The sequence below is a fragment of the Antedon bifida genome, chromosome 7 (assembly GCF_963402885.1).
Source record: "Antedon bifida chromosome 7, ecAntBifi1.1, whole genome shotgun sequence".
NCBI classification, from domain to species: domain Eukaryota; kingdom Metazoa; phylum Echinodermata; class Crinoidea; order Comatulida; family Antedonidae; genus Antedon; species Antedon bifida.
The window spans coordinates 8754740-8776256 of NC_136232.1; the positions used below are offsets into that span (position 1 = coordinate 8754740).

A 21517-nucleotide genomic window follows, 5' to 3' on the forward strand; every position below is an offset into this window, starting at 1 on the left:
ATTTTATTCTGTGGGGAAAGATATTTTATTGGTCAGTCATAAAAATCATGATTTTTATGCATGTAAGAACATGTCTGAAAGTTCGAAATCATCATCTATGTGAAAACTTTCCTGTGTTCACACTATTTTCTCTATTGGAGTAAAGCTTTTTCTACACTATCAAACTAATTTGACAAAAAAAAGTGTGATGTGCCCAAATATGGTAGTGATATGCCCAAATAAGGTAGTGATATGACATCATCATGTCCATATATAGGCCGATCACATTTTTTGTCACATATGTTTGATAGTGTAGACAGAGCTTTAAATACAGTGCTGTAATCAGTTTATAACTTGTTCAAATGTGTGTGATAACATTACATTGGACATACTGTACAAATAAACAAATCATCAGCAAGGATTTTTGCAGGGATTCTTTTTTTAAAACAAATTTGCAAAAAGTCGATAGTTTTTTATTTTTTCTACATTTTTGCTGCTGACCTTTAGTTTGAAAAGGGAACTTTAGTAAAAGGAGGTCTCTCCCACCCCATTGGCTACTGTACTGCACATGGGCTTGATCAGCAAAATTACAGATCTCTAGTTTAAAAAGGGCACTTCAGAAGAAGGGGGTCTTCCCCACTCCCATTTGGCTACGAGTTTGATCATTATAAATAACAGCACAGAGGTATAAGTGAATTTAATTAATCACACACATACAGTACCTACACATGTACTGTAAATCTGGTCTATGTAGGCTTAACTCTAATAATATAGATACTTTGGTTTTACCTGATTATCGACGCCTATGACGTATCAAACATAATCTCCACTTTCTCTAATGAAATTTGATAAACATTTTAATTTCTGATAATTGGCATGCACTCGGTGCTAATTAGCGTTACATTTATTTGATAATGGTGAACTGCGTGTCTTGAACTTCTAACATGAACCAATTGATTTTTAAATTCGTTCATTTGTAATTTATCAAATTAAATATTTGTACCCCTTGAGGCATGCTCTCTACGTTTGTTGACCTTTCTTTGATGCTAATTGATTTTTACTAGGAATTGCAGATTCATAAAATATTTTTAATTTAAACAATCTTGGTTTTATAATGTAATTAACATTATTTATATTTAGTAATGTTCATCTTCCTACCTGTACAGTATTTATTAAAAAATAAAATAAGTATAAAGTATTATTTACACCTCCTTTGAAATACCTAGTGGACACTTTCCTGTGAAAAAATATAGATGCAATATATGGTTTAATTTATTTATTTATTTTCAGTCAGAATTGGCAGCCGGAACCTGCCACTAGTAGAATGGATTAAATATATTTAAAACCATAAAATATTTTATAATTTTATAAAAACTTCAAACAATATCACATATCTTATAAAAACATTGACAACTTTAAAAAAAGGGATCAATGGAATTATCTTTTTCAACACAATTATTAATATGTAAACTGATACTGACAAATCCATTTTTGGTAGCATTAATACGACAAAAAGGAACAGATAAAAGATTACATTTAGAATTACGAGTACGACAGCTTTAACATGAAAGGAGAATAACGAGATAAAATCACAATTTAATACAAGAAACACTCCTATTCAGGGGATACCAATGGAAACACATTTTGCTGTGTGCATCCTCTGATAACGATAATACTATAGTCAGAAACATCTTTTTAATGATCAAAAGATCTCACAGTACATTCACCTATTTCACTCAATATTCATGATCTCCATTGAAATTTAAGCTAAAAGTTCTTTGTTAGTCTTTTCCTGATGTTTTTCATTCAAACATTTTTAAACAAATAAATATGGTATCTTTTCCAATTCCATTCTCATTGTCTGAACATATTGTTCTTTATCTCAATGATGACCTTCCTAATAATAAAAATATTTTATGAGTTTTTTTTTCTTATTTAGTTGATGGTTTGTTTTTGTTGGTTTTTGTATGTTTATTTGTATAGTGTATTAATTTCAATTTCAAATTCCATTGTCTTTTCTTACATGTAAATTTATGAGTGTTGTTCCTCGGTTTAGAGGACATTCAAATGAAAGGTTATGTCCAGAAAAACAAGTATTTAGTGATAAAGATTTAAAAGTATAAATTACAAAATAGAAAGTATAATAAAAACACTACCAACAATTTACATTCGATCTAAAACCATTAAAGGGGTTGCTAAGTGCCACCTAAAAGGAAGTTATTGGAATCAAGGTCATAGATCAAATGCAACTTCCTTATATGGCAATGAGTCTGCACTAAACTTTTGTTGCCTCATGACATATGACGACCAAAGTTCATTTACTTAGAAATGCTCATACAAACTTAATCTACTAAATGCTTTGAACATAAAAGATGGGAAACTCCCAAAAAAGGGAACAATTTTCTTAAAATACAGTAGGAAGTCCTTGTAGAGAGGAGTGTTAACAAGTGTGTATATTCACAGTAGCGAAAAGTAGTTTATTAGTTCCTAGAGATTTCGGCATGAGAAGTGGTTGTGTTCTTTACTCCTCCTCTCCTTATTAGGAGTGAGACTACCAAACCCATAATCATTTTTATAGGGGGATCAAAAGGGGAAGAAATCATCAATACATGAGCTAGCCTACAGTAGTTGGGCCTATTTACCATCACTTCTTCTGCTGGTAGTTTATAGTTTGAAAAGGGTGGCCAAAAGCAGCGTGGGTTTGATTAATTCTCTAGCTTTGTTGCTACAGTAGCTTCCAGGTTTTCCTTCTCTCCTAGAGTAGTCATGTCATACTAGACATTGTATGATACAGCAAGTAAACAAACAGTAAAAGAATAAAGGGAACTAAAAAGAAGGTAAAAAAACCACCAGCAAGACCAAAAGGTAACTGGATAAACTAAATAAAAAAGATTTAAAAGGAGAAATGTAGACTTTAATAGCACGATAACAAACCATCCTGCCCAAAACAGAAAAGTATGGAAACAAATCGTAGAAAACTTCATGTGGCAGAAAATGTTTCAAATTGTACAGTATGATGAACACTGGGAAATTCTTAATTAAACTTTCAAACTCCTGAAATCAATATAAACAAAATATCCTACTTATAATAATACCGTACCCATATTTCTTTATGGCACATACAATTTTCAAAATAAATATTTTCATAAATCATTTTTTCCATTACATTCAGACGTAATGTCTGGCATTGAAATCTTTCTGTGTTGCCGTTAGGGAATACATTAAATGTTCCGTTTCTTTCATTTGATTGAAATACAATCTTGCAATCAAGGTTTCTTTTTAAATATACTTATTATAAAAAGTGATCTTTGAAAAGCTTAATAATCGTCAATGATTGAATTCACAGTTATTTTTATTTTGGTATTGCTTTTCTTTATATTATTGTAGAGTAGAGTAGAGAATTCGCCTCCAGTGTTCGGCCTAGTATTACAGTCTATTTTGGGCCTTCCTAAAGCTGTGTCTACACTATCAAACTTTATGTGACAAAAAATGTGAAGTGCCCATGTATGGACATGATGATGTCATCATATCAGACTTTTTTTTTCAAACTAGTTTGATAGTGTAGAGAGAGCTTTACAGTACCTGGATAAACTGACAATAGCCTGCTTTCCTGAGGGATACCAAAAAATTGTTTTTGAACATCCCTGTACAATAATGAACCAATCCACCAAGCACACCTCAACATCATTTCTTAATGATTATATATGCTTGTACAACTTTTTTTTTGCCAGAATAATGCAGATCCTGTTATCACAAATAAAAGAGCAGAGACGCCGATACACTTAGCCGCACAGTATGGCCGTCTAGAAGCTGTCCAGCAACTACTACGATGCCAAAGTCTATTAGACCGTATTCCTCCCACTCACTCCTTGCTACATCTTGCCGCACGCAATGGTCATCACCAAGTGGTCAAGCTATTATTAGACGAGGGCTGCGATATCAACCATACAGTAAGATTTATTTTTTCGAATGTCAAAGTTGAGGAAATTTGCGAAAGGGTTTGCAAGTTTCACAACTAACACTCAGACCATTGGTCTTCAGCCATTCATGCTATACCACATTTAGTAATAAACTATTTAAGTCTTAATTTCCTTGAAGAAGGGAAGGGCATCTTGTCTTTGTATAAAGGGACCTGGCAGAATGATTTCAATATCCATTTTCTAAAGCTCTGTCTACACTAACAAACTAGTTTGACAGAAAAGTGTGATGTGCCCAAATATGGTAATGATATGCTTAAATATGGTAGCGATATGACATCATCATGTCCATATGGGCACATCACATTTTTTTTCACTTAAGTGAATAGTGTAGACAGAGCTTAACATTAATAGTTATTCTTAACGTTGATATTTTTATTTTTAGTTCATGTAGTAATTATTTGATACATTTATTTCCTATTTTGCATTACTTTTTTCACAACTTGTCAACAGGCTAGGCTACACAATAATGAGGTATATTATTTTTTATTTATCATGCTTTTTTCAGTGCAGTTTTATGAATAGTTGAAGTAAACGTGCATAATGTATTTCATTTATTTTCTGCATTTGTTGGTTATTTATGTGATTGTGTCTATTGCATATGATCTACTGCATTGTTATACTGTAACCTACATTTAATAGTGCCTGTGCATACAGTATTTTTAAAATGAGTTCATAGATAATTTTTTAAAAGAGTTTACCTAATTTTTTTTTGCTATGTATATTTGCTATGCAAGTGCTATGTATTAATTTCAACAGTGCCAACTTCAACTTTTAGGGAGTACTTTGACATTTTTAAAAAGAGCTCTGCAAATATTAATGTGCACCGTGCAAGTTTTAAAGAGTGTTATTTTATGAATTATATGGATTTAATAAAGTTTTTAACAAAAAATAATAATTTTTCAATTATTCTATACTGCATCATGAAACATGTTGTTTTATGTATTGAAACGTTTAATTTTTTAACTTAATTTTTTTGTGGTTTTCTAATGGTTGCACTTGTTAAATATTATTAATTTTTATATTTCCTCTGACCAGCTTTTATTCAATATAAAATGTATCATCAAATTTGTCAAAGATAATTTCAAGGGTAATTTTTTTAATTTTTGAAATATATATCCTTTTATAACAAGGTTAAATTGTAAATATTAATTTCTTGAACCTTGTTCATTGAATTCTTAAACCATTGTTGCATAATTGCTTTAGATAATTTTAATATTTTTTCCCTCAGTCAAATTAGCTTAATTTTTTTTTTAATGTGGGGTATTGGACGCGGTGACATTGGCTTGTTGAAATATACCATGAAGTTTACTTTGATGTGTATTACATATTAAAACTTTGAGTGGATACTGTAGCTATTCAAATATTTATATGTGAATCAGTTACCCAGTATGCTAAACATGTGCTACATTTATACCCAGTAGTATTTGTGTCTGAATAGGATGTTTTTTTGTTGATACAGCATGAAGTCTAAATATAATTGTAACAGTTGTAATACCTTGTTGTTTTAAATCCTGAATTTGGTTTTTCCCCAACCATAATTCATACACGATGACAGATAAATGTTTTCGTCTATTTCATGCATAGATTACTTGGATAATCCAATAATAGCCTTTCTTGGTAACTAAAAAGTAGAAAATTCATTGAACACCCCTTGCCATATATATGGTATAGTCCATGTAAGAGAATGATATGGTATCTCCCTGATGGTACAATAGTAAGGAATCTGACTGGTACTTGGATAAACCAACAATAGCCTTTCTTGGTAACTCAAAAAGTAAACAATTAATTTAACACCCCTTGCCACATATGGTATAGTCCATGTAAGAGAGTGATGTGGTACAATGGTATGGAATCTTACTGGTTTATGAGAAAGTGTGAGTTTGAAGTCGAATTCAGTAATTTTGTAACTTAATGTACATTATAAAATGCATGTGTGTGAACCTTGTTATTAATTTACTATATTTAGAACTTTTGCCAAAATGTTGTTTTTGTTTGTGTGTTAGTATGTTTGTTTAGTATGTATGCATGTGTCTTGTGATTGTTTATGCATGAATGAACATTACTTGTTGGTTGTTCCCAATTTAACAATGACAAGATAAGATGTTTTAGCAAGTATGGTTATTTTGGTGGATATGTTTTGAGGCTTATTTAGAGGTCTTTAACTCCGCTTGAATCCAGGCCAGCACCCTAAAAGGTTTATTTTAAACCACCAGATAGCTGCTACCATTATGTGTGTGCCTTACTGTATATTATTATGGACTTGGGGTTAGAAAGTTCAATTTTTTCAGTTATTAACTGGAGAATAGAATTTCCATTATACTTGGTTTCTGTATTAAAGTGTTCAAAAGATGGATTGTCCTTTGATTGAAAAGACTAAGGTACTATATCAAGTGCTCTGAATTAGAATTGTATGTATACTAAGTATAGACATATAAAGATTTAAACCGTGCACTGGTCCCAGTCATTGTTCTGTAAATAGATTTAATTTCAGGAAAATGCTTATTTTAATTATTCTTAACTAATATATAGCTTTAAATACAACTTTTGTCTTAATTATAATTATTTGTTGTCACAACAAAGTTTACTAAAGATAACATTTAATATATTTCAGCTAAGCAGTGGAACTCCTCTACATGAAGCGGCTGTGTTTGGCAAAGCTGACGTAGTGCGCGTCCTCCTCGAATACGATGGCAAAATAGACGCAAATATTCAAGACGCGTCGGGAGAAACTGCTCTGGAGAAGATCGAAGAACATCCTTCAAAGAAGTCTGTAATTATTAGTGCTCTCATCAAAGGTACCAGTTTTGAAGTTAAAAAAATTAAAAAATAAATAAAAAAATGAAATAAAAAATATGAGAAATATTAACACTACGGCCAACCACTATCCAGGACAATATTTAAGTGGATCTTGAACTTGTGCCTTTAATATCTGTTCTACTGATATATCTTCTTAAACCAGGTCATTTATGTAATAGTGTTCAATGCACCATCTTCAAGTTGTTTATAGTTACATATAGTTATATATAAATAAATTTAACAGGAGGAAACTTTAAACCGTCCAGTGATATACTGAAAATTAATTAATTATATCTCCAGGTGCACATAATAAGAACTGATGTTGTTTCATTAAACTAAGTCTTACCCTCTTGCTTATTTACCTAAAAATATCCAGAAGGAAGAACCCAAACCTTTAATTTATGAGACTGACATATGAAGTCATCAAAGAGTGTTCACTGTGATATTCTGATTATGATTTAACATAAAAAATATGTTTTCCAGAATTTCTGATTTATCAGTAAAATTATGAACTTATATGTTCTCAAGAAAAGAAGAAAACTGTACTATTTTGTCTATTCTAACTATACTTCAATTTCTCTTTAAAGCCTATATTAGACATGAACCACTACCAGATTCAGAACCAGATCGGCCACCATCTGTCAACCTGGAGACTGCTGACCTTATACCAATTGAGGGCGGTGTGCGTTCACGGCACTCATCAGGTTCTCCAGGCGCAAACACTTCATATCCAAATTACCAAAATGTTTGTTTGTTGCAACCGCCAAATGACCCTGTTTCTCCTCCGCCTACTTTTTTCCCACCTCAAGAACCCGAACCTAGTCCACCAGAACTTAAAATATGTGAAGACACTGTGCCGGATTTTATTCCAATAAAACCAAACAATAATCCCATGAAGCCACTGAGGCATCATGGGTCAGAACCGGATCTTTACGAAAACGTTGCTCTGCTTCGTAAAAAACCACCCAAAAAACCAGTTCGATCTTCGTTTGGAATTTTTCCATCGGAGGATAATCAAGGTAAAAAAGTGATTCGTACGGTCGGGCAAGTGGACCAGTCGTTACTTCGCAGTATCTATGCAAAAATTGATAACAATGAAAAAGAGAAAGGTGAGTTTCTTTTTGGTTTTCGCTTGTAGCTGAAGAGTTCTGGTTATTATATATTTTAGATTAAAATCTTTATTATTTCTCATGCCCATTTATTTAATTTTATAGAAATTTCTATTTCTTTCTCTCTTTCTCTATGGTTTAAAGCTCTGTCTACACTATCAAACTAGTTTGACAAAAAAATGTGTGATGTGCCCAAATATGGTAGTGATATGATGTCATCGTGTCCATGGGCACATTGATTTGTCACATAAAGTTTGATAGTGTAGACAAAGCTTAATTACCAATATTTGTCTATCATTGCCTTCAACCACTAGTAACCTTTGAAGAACAGAATCTTACAACAAAAACATAAGGCCACCATTTCTGTTGAGTTCACTTACTGCTTTTCTTTGTGCGCTTAATCTGTAGAGAAATGTACAGTAAGCCTTCCAATCAAGCTATCGGACCTCGTATGTTTTACTTTTGTTGATCCTTGTAATGTTCTTTTGTGTTTTTTATTTTGTTTCATTTAGTAGCTTCAGAGACATGTGAATCTCCAGAACCTCTTGAATCTCCACAACCTCTTGTATCTCCACAACCTGTTGTTCCTGATCGGAATTATTATGATAAAGATGCTGGTGACTATGCACAACTCAGAACTGATGTAGAAATAAACACAGATAATAATATTACAATAGAAAGGACTGAAAGTGAAGGACATACACAAACACAAGAAGAAATTACACAACAATTTCAACAAAACGAAATAACTGTAGATAATGAACAACAATTTATTAGCCAACAATTAAATAGACATCCACAACAAACAATAGATGAACACAAAATAGATAGTCAACAACAAATTGATATTCAACAACAACAAATGGATAGTCAACAACAAATAGATAGTCAAAAACAACAACTAGATAGTCAACAACAACAAATAAATAGTCAACAACAGCAAACAGATAGTCAACAACAACAAATTGGTAGTCCTCAGAAAATTGATAGTAAACAACAAATTGATATTCAAAATTATGAACATGTTGATACACAAAAACTAGATTGTCAAGAAAACAAAAATAAACACGTTAATAGTCCGAAAAATGAATGTTCAGATGAAATTGTGGAAAAGGAACATCATATACAACAAATTAACCAACATGAGAAAGAAGAACATGAAACGTTACCAAAACGGCAAGGATCTGTGGACAAGGATGATGAAACATCACAGAACAGACAGAGCCAGAAAAGAAATTCAAAAGATATGGATACTCCTGCTGCCAAAACCAGGCCAGCACTGGCGCCAAGGCCGTCAATAGGACCAAGACCGTCACCGGCTCCGAGGCCGTCAATACGCAAACCACAACGAGTGAGTGCCGAACTAATGAAAGTTTAAATAAATCTGATTTAATTAATCATGTGATTATTAATAATATACATTCGTTAGGGTATTATTCAGGTAGTTAATTATGTAAACAATATTATATTGTAAAGTTAATTTTTATGTCAAACATCGGGTGAACTGCTTGCATTATTACTGTTCTAGGGTTTTTTTAATGAAAAAAAAAGATGTATTGTTGCCAAAATTCACAATTCCCCGGTTACATAATTTCAATAAGAAGTGATATAACTATAATTATTACTATCCAACTGTCCATTTTGTGTATTAAAGTTTTGCAACATGAGAACTTGGAGTAGTTGCTGAAGCTATACCACAACGTCGATGAAATACAGTTGTCATTTTGGGAGTATGTGAATAAAGTTCCTCTTCAAGTATTTTTAACAAGTAAACCCTGATAGGATAGTTAATTTGATTGAACCAAGGTGTCCATGCATTCCAGGACAAGCTCGCAATTACAGTTAGCCCTTAGATATTTGGGAGAGTAAGTTAGGAACAAAGGCCACTAGATTAGGATTAGTTAATTTGGTGAATTACACACCAAAGATAAATATTATTAAAAACATACTTTCCAATAGTGCATTCATTCATTGCAAATATGATCATGTGCCTCTTGTTGGTAACATTGTCTTCTTCACGACAATAATATTGGTTTAAATCATCAATTTTTATACTTTTATCCCAAAAAAGTGTGCCTCTATAAAAGTGAAAACATTAACAGTACTAGCTTTTAACTGTTTTAATGTTTAATTTGATAAAAACTGTATTATTATTATTATTAAATGAATGATTTTAAAATAATGATCAAATTTCATATTACAAATTTTATATTACAAATTCTTAAATAAAATTTTAACGGTTAACAAATTTTAATATTTACCAGCTCTACTAAATTTTGATAAATCAATTAATTTTTTCTTATTAAATTTGTCTTTTAATAGACAATTAATTTTAAATATTGTACCAACAACAAATGTTGAATTTCTATTCTTGCCATCTTTGTTTTTGTTTAAATTAGTAAAAACAAGATAACCTTACTGGTACAAAAATATATAATAATAATATAATTTTTCCTCCATGTGGAAATATACCAAAACAACACAAAAATTCTTGAATATTTCAGGTTTTATGTTGGTATTTGTTTTCTTAATTTAAAAAAAAAACATGTTATTCCATATTTCATCAAAATCAAATTTAAAAATAAATTCACTTTAATTTCTCAAATTTTTAAACAAAACTAATAATAACAATTTTGCGGTTATAAATAATCATTGTGTAAATGCCGACAGTCATGATTACTGTCACTATTAATGGTTCTTGTGTTGCGGTATTTAGACAAATTGAATGCCACTGTGGCACGTCAAAAGGAAGAACGAAAACGTATTGAAAATTGATAATTACGCTATCAGAACAACTCATATGTATTACAACCATATGACGTCTAAGAATGTGTTTACATTCCAAAACATTTTATAGCAAATCCCAATTTTAAGTAAACTCAAAATCAAAAGAAAATATTAACACCATACTACCTATTTTATATAAACTGATTAAATTCAATGTTTGTATAAAAATAAAACATAAACTGCAATAATGCGGCTTAAATTCCAATATCAGACCTCAATTTTATAATGATAATTTCATTAATCTCTTTGTATGAATTCAAAATTTGATAAATGTAAATATTACTAATGACATTTTATAGGGACGTGTTTATACTATAATGTTTGTATATTCATTATGTTGTTGTTTATTGAGGACGTATCATTTTCACTGCATGACACCTAGACGACAAAGCAACAAACCTCATGACTAAATTTAACATACAATAAAACTCCTATTAAGGGGACACCTTTAGGACCGAACAAAGTATCCCATTCATAGTCGTGTCCCTGAATAATGTTCATTTCTCAGAAACTGTCTCCATAATAGGATTTTTCCAGAATAGAGGTTAACCACAGGAGAGGTATCCTAATGGAAAGGTCTTCCAAGGATGTTTCAAATGAGGAGTTCTACTGTATATTACATTCTAGAACAAATCCGAAAATTGGAGCAGTTGCAGAAACTATCATGAAACTGGTTTAGACATTCTACAATGCACATTTTTGTTAGGCGCTGTTCGTAGTCTAGGTGTTAAATTTTGAAATTGCGACGTCTTTATTGTTATTGTCAATACTTATTGTTGTTGTTAATCTTTCAAACATATTTAATTTATTTCATTCATTTTTTGTATATTATTGCCAGTTAGCTTTGACATTGGTGACCGTAGCTTATAATGGGCCATATCAAATTGTAAATATTAAATGTGTATTAATAGGCTATGCTAGACATTAATTGCTATTGCTAATTAATTAAGCTATAATACTGCTAATTAGACTTTTTATCACATGAAGAAGCTGGGGAAATACTAAGTTATTTATTTATACTTGTGGTATTTCAGTTTTTTTTCCCTTTTTCGTTTCTTGGTCTTGCCTCTAAATTATTAAACTATATATATATATTCAAAAACTATAAGAAAATCACTGTTTCACATTTGAAAGCGGTTTTTTTAACTGAAAAACATATGTCTTGGTCATAGGTCAACTAATTTTTACACATGGTTTTGGAATCAAATAATGGCTTGTTTTATTCTTTTTTTTGCTTTAAAAAAATAGCGAGGGAGCCCTCACCAAGGTCTAAACCTACCTAAATTTGAATGAGATACAAAAAATAACTTATGGGTTAAAATAATTACATTTTGCAGATCGGCTAATTGTTTTTTATTACCTCCAAGGAAAATTAAGCAAGTTGTTACACCATCGCTGGAAGTTCATGACAACTTTTGCCATTTTAAAAATTGTATTCTGAAATTTAAATATATTTTTTAACGAGGAATTTTACATTATTCCACACCATCATTAGATTTTTTTTATGAAATATTATTTTATACAGGAATACTCCTTGAATAACTGTTCGTATATAATATTTAGTTAAGTCTATAAATAATGACTTTGTATAATAATGTATTATTAATATGTATCTTTTGTTTCAATACAGTAAACATTAAAATATGGTATACCAACGTTCAGTTTGCATGAGTATTAATATTATTATTATATTTTATTGCTTTTATTAAGTTTTCAGACATAATAGAAAAATTATTATTAATACGCAAAATCGTATTTTAACAAGTACAATATTTTACTATTTTGTTTATTTATTATTTAAGTTTTAATTCAAAATGTTTTTGAAATAATTACACACATGACAACAAATTGAGTAATTTATAATCAATGCTAAATTTATTGTGCTTTTTGCCCTTTTTTTCAATTAAATAGAATGATAATACAACAGAAAATATAGGTTACTTCATAGTTTTCATAAACTTTACATAAATTTTAGATAAAACACAGCTTTTTATGAGAGTAAAAATTAAATTTATCCGAACTGAAACTCTCTATTTGATAAACAGAAACTCTACCATTAAACCACTTCAAGATTTGATGGCTATGAAATAAAAATATATTATACCACCTTCATAAAATGATTCAGCCTTCGTTTTATTGACGTGCCATCTAAATTTTCATCAACATCTAATAAATATTTATTGTCCATAAAGTGTCTTGTATTGTCCAAAAGTGTTTAAGAATATAAATCGTCATTAAATTCACCATTATATATATATATCATTATAATCATCTTCATCATTATAATCAAAATCACAAGTACAGTTTTGCATACTCTACAAAAATTGAAGGAAGAAATGTATAAACAGTTTAATGAGGAGCAATTGTACATCATCTTCATCTTCAAAATAAGTTATTTCATCAAAGGGTAATAATTTTGATGCAACCCTTCCTGATAGAACGTTTAGTTTGAAATGCATATGCATAATTACAATTTCATGATAAAATACATCAAAAATACTTTCATTGTTGCCCTTAAAAAATATTATCAATCAATTTTAGAAATAAAATTCTTGCTATAAGATTTTAAAATACACACACAACAATGTATTTGATTTTACATCTATCGATCTAAAATACCTTTTAAAAAGAATATAGATGGATAGATATATAATAATTGTAGATGTTCATTATATTTTATGGTTGCATGCAACAACAATTTGGTAGCTTGTAAATATTATATATAGCAACAATTTGTCATATTAAACATCTTGTGATATTATACTACTGTAAATATAATAATATGTATAGTATATTTATCAAGCATGATCAGTAAACAATGGTATATCAAGTGATGTTCATGTGTCGGTGAACATATATTGTAGGTGTTGCCTTATTTAACTTTTACATACACACCATACACAATCTCAAGTACTACTCTAGATTCTCCAGTACTACCCTGGATCTTTAAGACTGCCCTGGATTCTCTAGGAGTACCCTAGAATCTCAAGGATTAGGCCTACCCTGGATTCTCTAAGGCTACCCTTGATTCTCCATGACTGCCCTGGATACTCTATGACTGCCCTGGATACTCCATGACTGCCCTGGATTCTTTATGACTGTCCTGGATTCTCCATGACTGCCCTGGAATCTCTAGGACTAGGCCTGTCCTGGATTATCTAAGGCTAGGCCTACAGTACTACCTTGGATTCTTCATGACAACCCTGGATCCTCCTAGGATACCCTAGATTGTCCAGTACTTCCCTGGATTTTGCAGTACTACCCTGGATTCTTCATGACAACCCTGGATCCTCCTAGGATACCCTAGATTGTCCAGTACTTCCCTGGATTTTGCAGTACTACCCTGGATTCTGCAGTACTACCCTGGATTCTTCATGATAACCTTGGACCCTCAGAGTACCCTGGATAGTCCAGTACTTCCCTGGATTCTGCATAACTACCCTGGATTCACTATCCTTCTCCAGTACTAAAATTCTCCAAAACACATTGAACACATAACTAAATTTATACAACTTATTTATACAACTCTGCAACATTACAGACTATACACTACAAATGAATTATATTTTCATTTCCACAAAAATCTGCAACAACATTTAATTTCATCATTAATTTTCTTTTATTTGGTTTTGTTAATCCGAATTTCCTTCATTATTTTTATATGAAATGTTTGTTGGTAATATTTATTTGTTTAAAATCAGTTTTATTGGTTTCGTATTTTATTTTATATAATTTTGCATGTATGCTGCCTATGTATATTTTTTTGGCAAAATGCATTTTGTATGAAGAATATAAATTCAATGGAAATTTTAAAATATTAAATATCTATATTCTTCATACAAGCATTGTAGTAGTTGTAGTTTTATTATTATTGTTTGCTTTTCATCATTTTATTTTTCTTAGAGCCTAATATCCGCTAAACGCAAATTTTCGCACTTTAATCAAAAATAAGAATGGGGTATTGCATATGGTGTTGTCTTTTGTAGATTAGTATACTTATTGAAATCTTGGCATAATTAGGCTGTATGGTTAATCATTAATCAAGTCTTTGCAAGACGTGGCATGACACACAAGACTACGAAGCAATAGGGGAGGGGTGTAAAAAATATCTGTGATAATGTCACCAACTACCTAAATTTCCATTGCCTAGTTGCGGAATCGTATTGGTTTCTAGTTGTGCACAGATCTTATACCCATAATTGATTAGTAGTCTTTGATCGATGTTATGTTAAATGCGTCTCTAACTTTAAAATGAGCCAATTGCAAAAAGGTATTAGTGGTTATATACAAATGGCCAAAAAAATGAAAATCTTGCTAGTTTCCTATCTGAAATAATTTACATCATTTCAGGAAGAGCAAGAGGAAGGCGATTCTACTAATATCCAAACTTGCCACAGCACTGCTTTTGAACCCGATATCCCTGGGGAGGAGGTCCTTTATGAAAGCCTTTCACAAGCACTCAGTCACCCTTCAACTCACCAGGTAAGATGGAGCTAGGCCACCACTGAGTAGCCACCACCTAGATTGAATGACGACTTCACTTCAAGTATTTACTTAGCTTTCTCTTCTTGCACCATGGTATCAATTCTTAAGCTTTAAGTAGTCACTTTCACTTTAAGTGTTTACTTAGCTTTCTCTTCTTGCACCATGGTATCAATTCTTAAGCTTTAAGTAGTCACTTTTCACTTCAAGTGAATAACTATTTACATCTTCATTATGCTATTTAACACTGGCTTTTAAGCAACTTCTGCAACCAAGTTCTAAGCTTTTTCTGACACCATATTATAAGCCGTTTCTGCCACAAAATCATTTCTGACACCTGAGACTACTACTGTGGTCTCTGCTGACACCACATTATAAGCCATTTCTGACACGTCAAGTCCTACGTCATTTCTGACCCAAAGTTCTACACCGTTTCTGACACAAAGTTCTACACAATATTTGACACCAAGTATACACCATTTCACCAAGTTCTAAGTCATTTCTGAGACCAAGTTCTAAGCCATTTCTGATACAGAGTCCTAAATCATTTCTGAGACCAAGTTCTAAGCCATTTCTGACACCAAGTCCTAAGCCATTGTTGACACCATGTTCTAAGAAAGCTATATCTTAACATCCGCTAAGGCTTGAGACACAAGCTTCTAAGATACTCTTCTGATGTCTAATTCCAAGCTATTTCTAACATCCATTTGACACCAAGTATCAAGCCTCTTGTCTTCACTTCTAAATTGCAAGTATGTTCTCTTGGTGATGGGACTTCCTCTAATATCACGTGAAGTCTACTCTGTATATATTTAAAACAATTATATTGAACTATAATATTGCATAGTGGGATTCGCATCTTTCATTGTTGCATGAAAACTAATCCATTCCTCATTTTTGCATGTTTAATTTTTTGGTTACTAATATTTGTTTTCTTTTAATACAGATACACCATTAACATAACAAATTAATACAGTATTTTGTAATTATTAACTTTTTGTAAGTAGAGCAAATAAACAAAATCTCTTTAGACAAAATATTCTTTTTTATGCTGCAAAAATATAGGTTAGTGTTCAGTCTTCTACTCTATAGTGAGCACATTTTTTCGCATTTTTTAATTTAGCAAGTTGTACTGTTTCTTATTATGAAATACACTTTATCTCATGGTTATTTCCACTTGGTAAGGTGGGCAAAGATCTTAAAAAGTTAAGTCCAAGCTTAACAAGAAGGTTTAAATAAATAGAATAGCTAGTATATTTGGAAATGTTATTGTTTCATATTTATAAAGATAAAGAGTAAAAATATGTCTCCACAAATGAGGGAGCCCTTCTCAAGCTTTTGCTTTCTGAGATTTCACCCTCTTAATTTACTGTACTTAAAATTGTTTTATGATTACTATTGAGATAAGAAAAATAAACATTAGTTTAAATTTTGATAATGAGACCATATGTAGACATCCTTTGCGTTATACGAAACTAGTTATAGATTGTATGCACCTTTAAGATAAAATCTCATTTTAAATTCAAACATAACTCCACAATTGTGAATACAATTTTAAATTCAATGCATTTGCTTTTATTTTGAAAATAACTTAATATATTTGTTACAGGTTGAAATCGATGAGACAACACAGCAGCCTCGTCGACGATCTAGGCTCTCTACAGCGTCCTGCTCATCTACGTCCTCTGCTTCTGAGTATGAACTACTGTGCGAAGCCTCAACCGGTAACACATTTAGTACGACACCAGAACAGGTTGTTGATCAGAACGCAGGATACGAAAAACTTTGCCTTCGTAGACAAGGTATGTGGTACAGTGATGTAGGCACAAGAAATAAAGTGGTCTGGTTTTCATAAGAAAAGGGAACAATCTCTGGGTTGTCAAAGGCCTCAGGGAAAAACTGATCAGGTTGAAACCTTAGTAACCTACTGGCTCTATGTGGTACAGACAAATACCAGACACCTTTTTCCAGAAATGCTTGTATTCCAAATGTGTTTTAATGGTTAAAAAGAATGTCGGACCTTTAACAAAATCTCTTCTTATTTTAGAAACATATGAGAGCTCTGGACTTGGTTCTCTACGTACCAACACTGATAGCTGGTATATGACAATGAAACCAGTCACGTGGGAAGAAGGAATGGACGATGACCGACCATGGTCTCCAACAACACCAGACATGCCGCCACCTTCCCCAAACACGGCAGCTCAAGGAATACACAAGAAGCTTATGCCAAGATCGGTAAGTTTTTAAATATACAGCGTTTGAAAACAAGCGTCTTGGTAATGAATATAAAGCAAAGAGGAGGGAGGATCTAGCTTGAACTTACATCTAAATGGCTATTAAACTATGTTGATGTGATTATGAGTTGCTATGGCCAACTAGTTATGGTCAATAATGCATCAAATTCCTAATATTCATTACAACAGTCACTAGTACCCAAGTTGGGGTCTCCTTATTTGAAAGATATCTGATCTACTTCCTAAATATAACTTAACCCTCTAAATAATCTCACTATAAAGTAATTTCTGACGTTTCATGAGAGTTCCCCAACTTATGTATGAAAAGAAATATCAGCTCTCTCTCTCTCTCTCTCTTTTGAGGCCCAACTGTTTTAAGCAAAGCAAAACCAAACAGATCAACATGGACAGAAGCTTTTTTTTACTTACTACTTCTTATGTATGATATCTTAAAATTTGAAAGTGAGCCCTCTATAATTATAATACATATTTTCTTTGTTTTTTATGACTCGCTAAAATCATGTCAAAATCCTGACAAGAATCACAACAACAAAAATCAACCATATTTAAAATTAACTGTTTAAATTAACCTCTTGGGAAAATCATAATTATTCTTAGGAATGAATTTTAATTCTGGGGTCAATTTTTCGAAGAATGTTGACCCTAGATAACCTAAACATAATTACACAAACTGTCATAACTGGTAGCAGCTGTTTAAGATGTGTCTGTCATGCTGGACAGGCCTTGTCTCTTTAATGAAAGATCTTAGGTCAATACGTTTTCTGCTAGGTCATGCAGGAATATAATTACATTCGTTATCAACATAATTTTAATTTTACTCCTGTTAAAAAAGTAGCATTTTAAATATAAACTATAATGAATATACTATGATGTGTTTACAGTAAGTGCGGTATTAGAGAATTTCTTTAATTAATTGATCTATAAAGTCATTGATAACCATTAAGTTCTGTCTATACTATCAAACTAGTTTGACAAAAAAAATGAGATTTGCCCAAATATGGTAGTGATATACCCAAATATGGTAGTGATATGACATCATCATGTCCATATATATAGGCACATCACATTTTGTTGTCACATAAAGTTTGATAGTGTAGACCTTAGGCCCTACACTTTTGAATAAAACTCAGGACAACTGTGGGTTCTATTTTACTCGTTTTGAGATTAAAAAAAGTAAGCTTATAATTTCACATTTCCTTTCAATGTGACTCATTCAAAAAAGCAAATAAATACTTTTTAAAAAAAAAGATAGATGGCCTATATATAGATATTGCCAACAAAATAGTGGGATGTTGTACATACATGTTTGTATGGTATGTTGTGTACTTAGAGATATGTATGAGCACATACAGTTCTGTACATGATGTGTTATTATACCAATCTGTACGTGACCACACACACTATTCTGATTTCATTTTAGTATTAACATGCCCTTTCAGTTGATTAGCAAATTAATTTCTCTTAAAATGTTAATTAATTAATGCTTTCGTTAGTGAAAATTGGTGCTTATGTAAGATTAGTAGCATTTTTCTGTTCTTTGTCAAATTATAGTGAAACTTAGTGAAAATTATTTTTGTAATTTGTCTTCCAATAACAAATATTAACTCTTATTTCTTGCTTGACCTTTACCAGTGTTTATTAATTTATTGTGTAGGCCTACACTAAATGTTAATTGATAATTTGGGGTCCAGTAATATGATTTTTTTTTAAATCATTTATAAATTGAGTGCATACCATGGATGTCTTTTATGTTTTTACAGTTACATATCTCTAGCTCTACTACAGTCAAATCTTCCAATACTAGACTGTCTGAAAATCGGAAACTCTCTCAAAACCAGACTTTTCTTGGGGTTCAAAATCTCCCAAAATCATTTTTACCATTAAAAACACATTCCGAATATTACCAGACATATTAGGTCAGCCCAAGGGTGTCCGGTATTGGGAGAGTTGGCTGTATTACCTATTATTATTAGATTTAGTGATTAAATATCTATACCAACTAAGCTAAACCCTGGTTATTAGCTTAGGATTCGAACTGCAACCTTTATGGTCTAGTGAACCACTGATCTGCAGCAACTCCTGACATGGTAGGTCAATACAACCAATTAAAACCGGTCTACACATTATATTCCTTCATCATATATCGCTTCACTTTTATGTATACTTTATTTGGATATTAAATCGGATTATTTTCAAGAGAATGCTGTTAAATCAATTTAATTAAATTAATATTTAATTTATAGTAAGTTTAAACACTTTGTTTCTTACGCGTGTGTCCTTGAAGTTGCCACTTAATTATCACATGACTTGATTATCACATGACTTGATTATCACATGATTAATTATCACATGACTTAATTATCACATGACTTGATTATCACATGACTTGATTATCACATGACTTGATTATCACATGACTTGATTATCGCATGATTCACTGTATGGTTATCACTCGTTTCACTTGGTATAAAATATCAACAACCTTCACGTTTTTGTAAGGAAACCACTTCCTAGCTTATCACACGTACTCGGCCTTAAGCTGTCGACCTTATGACATTCAAAGCTGCGTAATGTATCCGCCGGTTGAATGTACTTTGCGGCGTATAATTGCTTTATCGTCGTGCGGTAATCTCCTTCGAAGCGTACAACTTAAGTGCTTTCTAAAGGCTGTTATTAGATTGAATTGGATAATGCAACGTTTACAGTAACGCTGCTCTCGATAATTTGTCTCTCGTTAGTAAACATTAAACTTTCACTGCGTATTTCAAATTCCTTAGAAACGCCTTGGTTACTCGACTGCAGTTTTAATTAAAGCTTCTGCAAATTGATTTGTTAAAATGCATTGAAGGGTAATGAAAAATTATGTCTTGTTTTCAAGGCTTTTGTGTAATGAATAAACTCTGGTTGATCATTGTAGGTTGATTTAATTGAAAATTGGTACAAAAATGGATTTGTTTTGTCCAGATAATATGTCATTGCGTTGTCTTTATTTAACAATATTTGTGTCTCAGAGCAACACAATTTTCTATGTATTTTACTTTGTACTGATGAATCATGTAAAAAGAAACAATAAATGATATTCAACCTTTCTATTCACCCGAGTCCTTCAGATGGAATGTTAATTTATTCACGATTGGTTAATAGGCATGAACGTATACTCAATTTTGCAAAATTGATAATTAAATTAATTTTACAAAATGTAGTTTTTTGTGTATGTACTGCAACACACTGTTTTGCTGCATAGCATGTTATGGCAAAGGTTCAAAAGTTTGTGATACTTGTAAAGTTAAGTACCATCACTTAGTGTTCCACTTTGATAAAATAACAGAATAATTTATAGCGACATTTAATGAATGAATGTCACATTTACATGCTTCAACGATTCTTCATCAGTACAGTATAATATATATATTTTAAATCGCCATCCCTATCATAATCACATTTTGGAACGAAATTAGGATTATGGAAACAAATATTGATCTTTGAAGAATTTGTAGTATCATGGTCAGTGTGTACATTAGAAACCCTCCTTTGGAACAGCCCTATTAAGGGGACACTTTCCTATGGAACATATGTTTTAAAACTACGGCCAGTCCCTATTCAGGGGACACTCCTTTTAAAGGCGTCGGCTTAATATCTGATATGGGTTTGAATTAGGGTAGTGTGTAGGGTACTATTTATTATAAAAGATTATATGAAAAATGATGAAGATGACGAAATTGGTAAGCAAAAATTGCATCTATTTTGCATGTTGTGTGTACAAATGCTCCTGTATACCCTCAAATAATTTAATATCCATCAATTAATATTAACCTTTCATATTTTAGTAATATCATTAATTGATGTGCTCCAAATCTCGGCTTGGCATTCCTTGACCTTTCACCTTTTTTACATTATGTTTGATGTTAATCACCAACGAATGCATTAAACATGTTATTAGTCTATAAATGCACATTCATTAGTATGTGATCATATATTATTGTGATTTATGTTATCCATAAAGTAGTAGAACCTCCATTAACAACAAAGTGTCCCCTTAATAAGAGTGTCCACTGAATAGGGGTTGGTGTTAAAATATATATTTCCCCTTGTTAGTTTTGAAAATATCACCTGAATCGGGGTTGTC

General features: G+C 31.6%; 1 protein-coding gene across 4 annotated transcripts in view; it reads left to right on the forward strand.

Moving 5' to 3' along the window:
• LOC144847949 (uncharacterized) overlaps positions 1-21517 on the forward strand; it is a 78871-nt gene that overhangs the window by 20846 nt on the left and 36508 nt on the right. Inside the window, exons 5-12 of one of the 4 annotated variants that reach the window (XM_078704562.1) lie at positions 3711-3929; positions 4410-4430; positions 6571-6754; positions 7343-7864; positions 8377-9215; positions 15002-15133; positions 16743-16935; positions 17181-17371. In XM_078704562.1, the coding sequence (XP_078560688.1) occupies positions 3711-3929; positions 4410-4430; positions 6571-6754; positions 7343-7864; positions 8377-9215; positions 15002-15133; positions 16743-16935; positions 17181-17371 (2301 nt within the window). The remainder of the gene's footprint in view (positions 1-3710; positions 3930-4409; positions 4431-6570; positions 6755-7342; positions 7865-8376; positions 9216-15001; positions 15134-16742; positions 16936-17180; positions 17372-21517) is intronic. The other 3 variants (XM_078704563.1, XM_078704565.1, XM_078704564.1) reach the window with 3 other exon arrangements.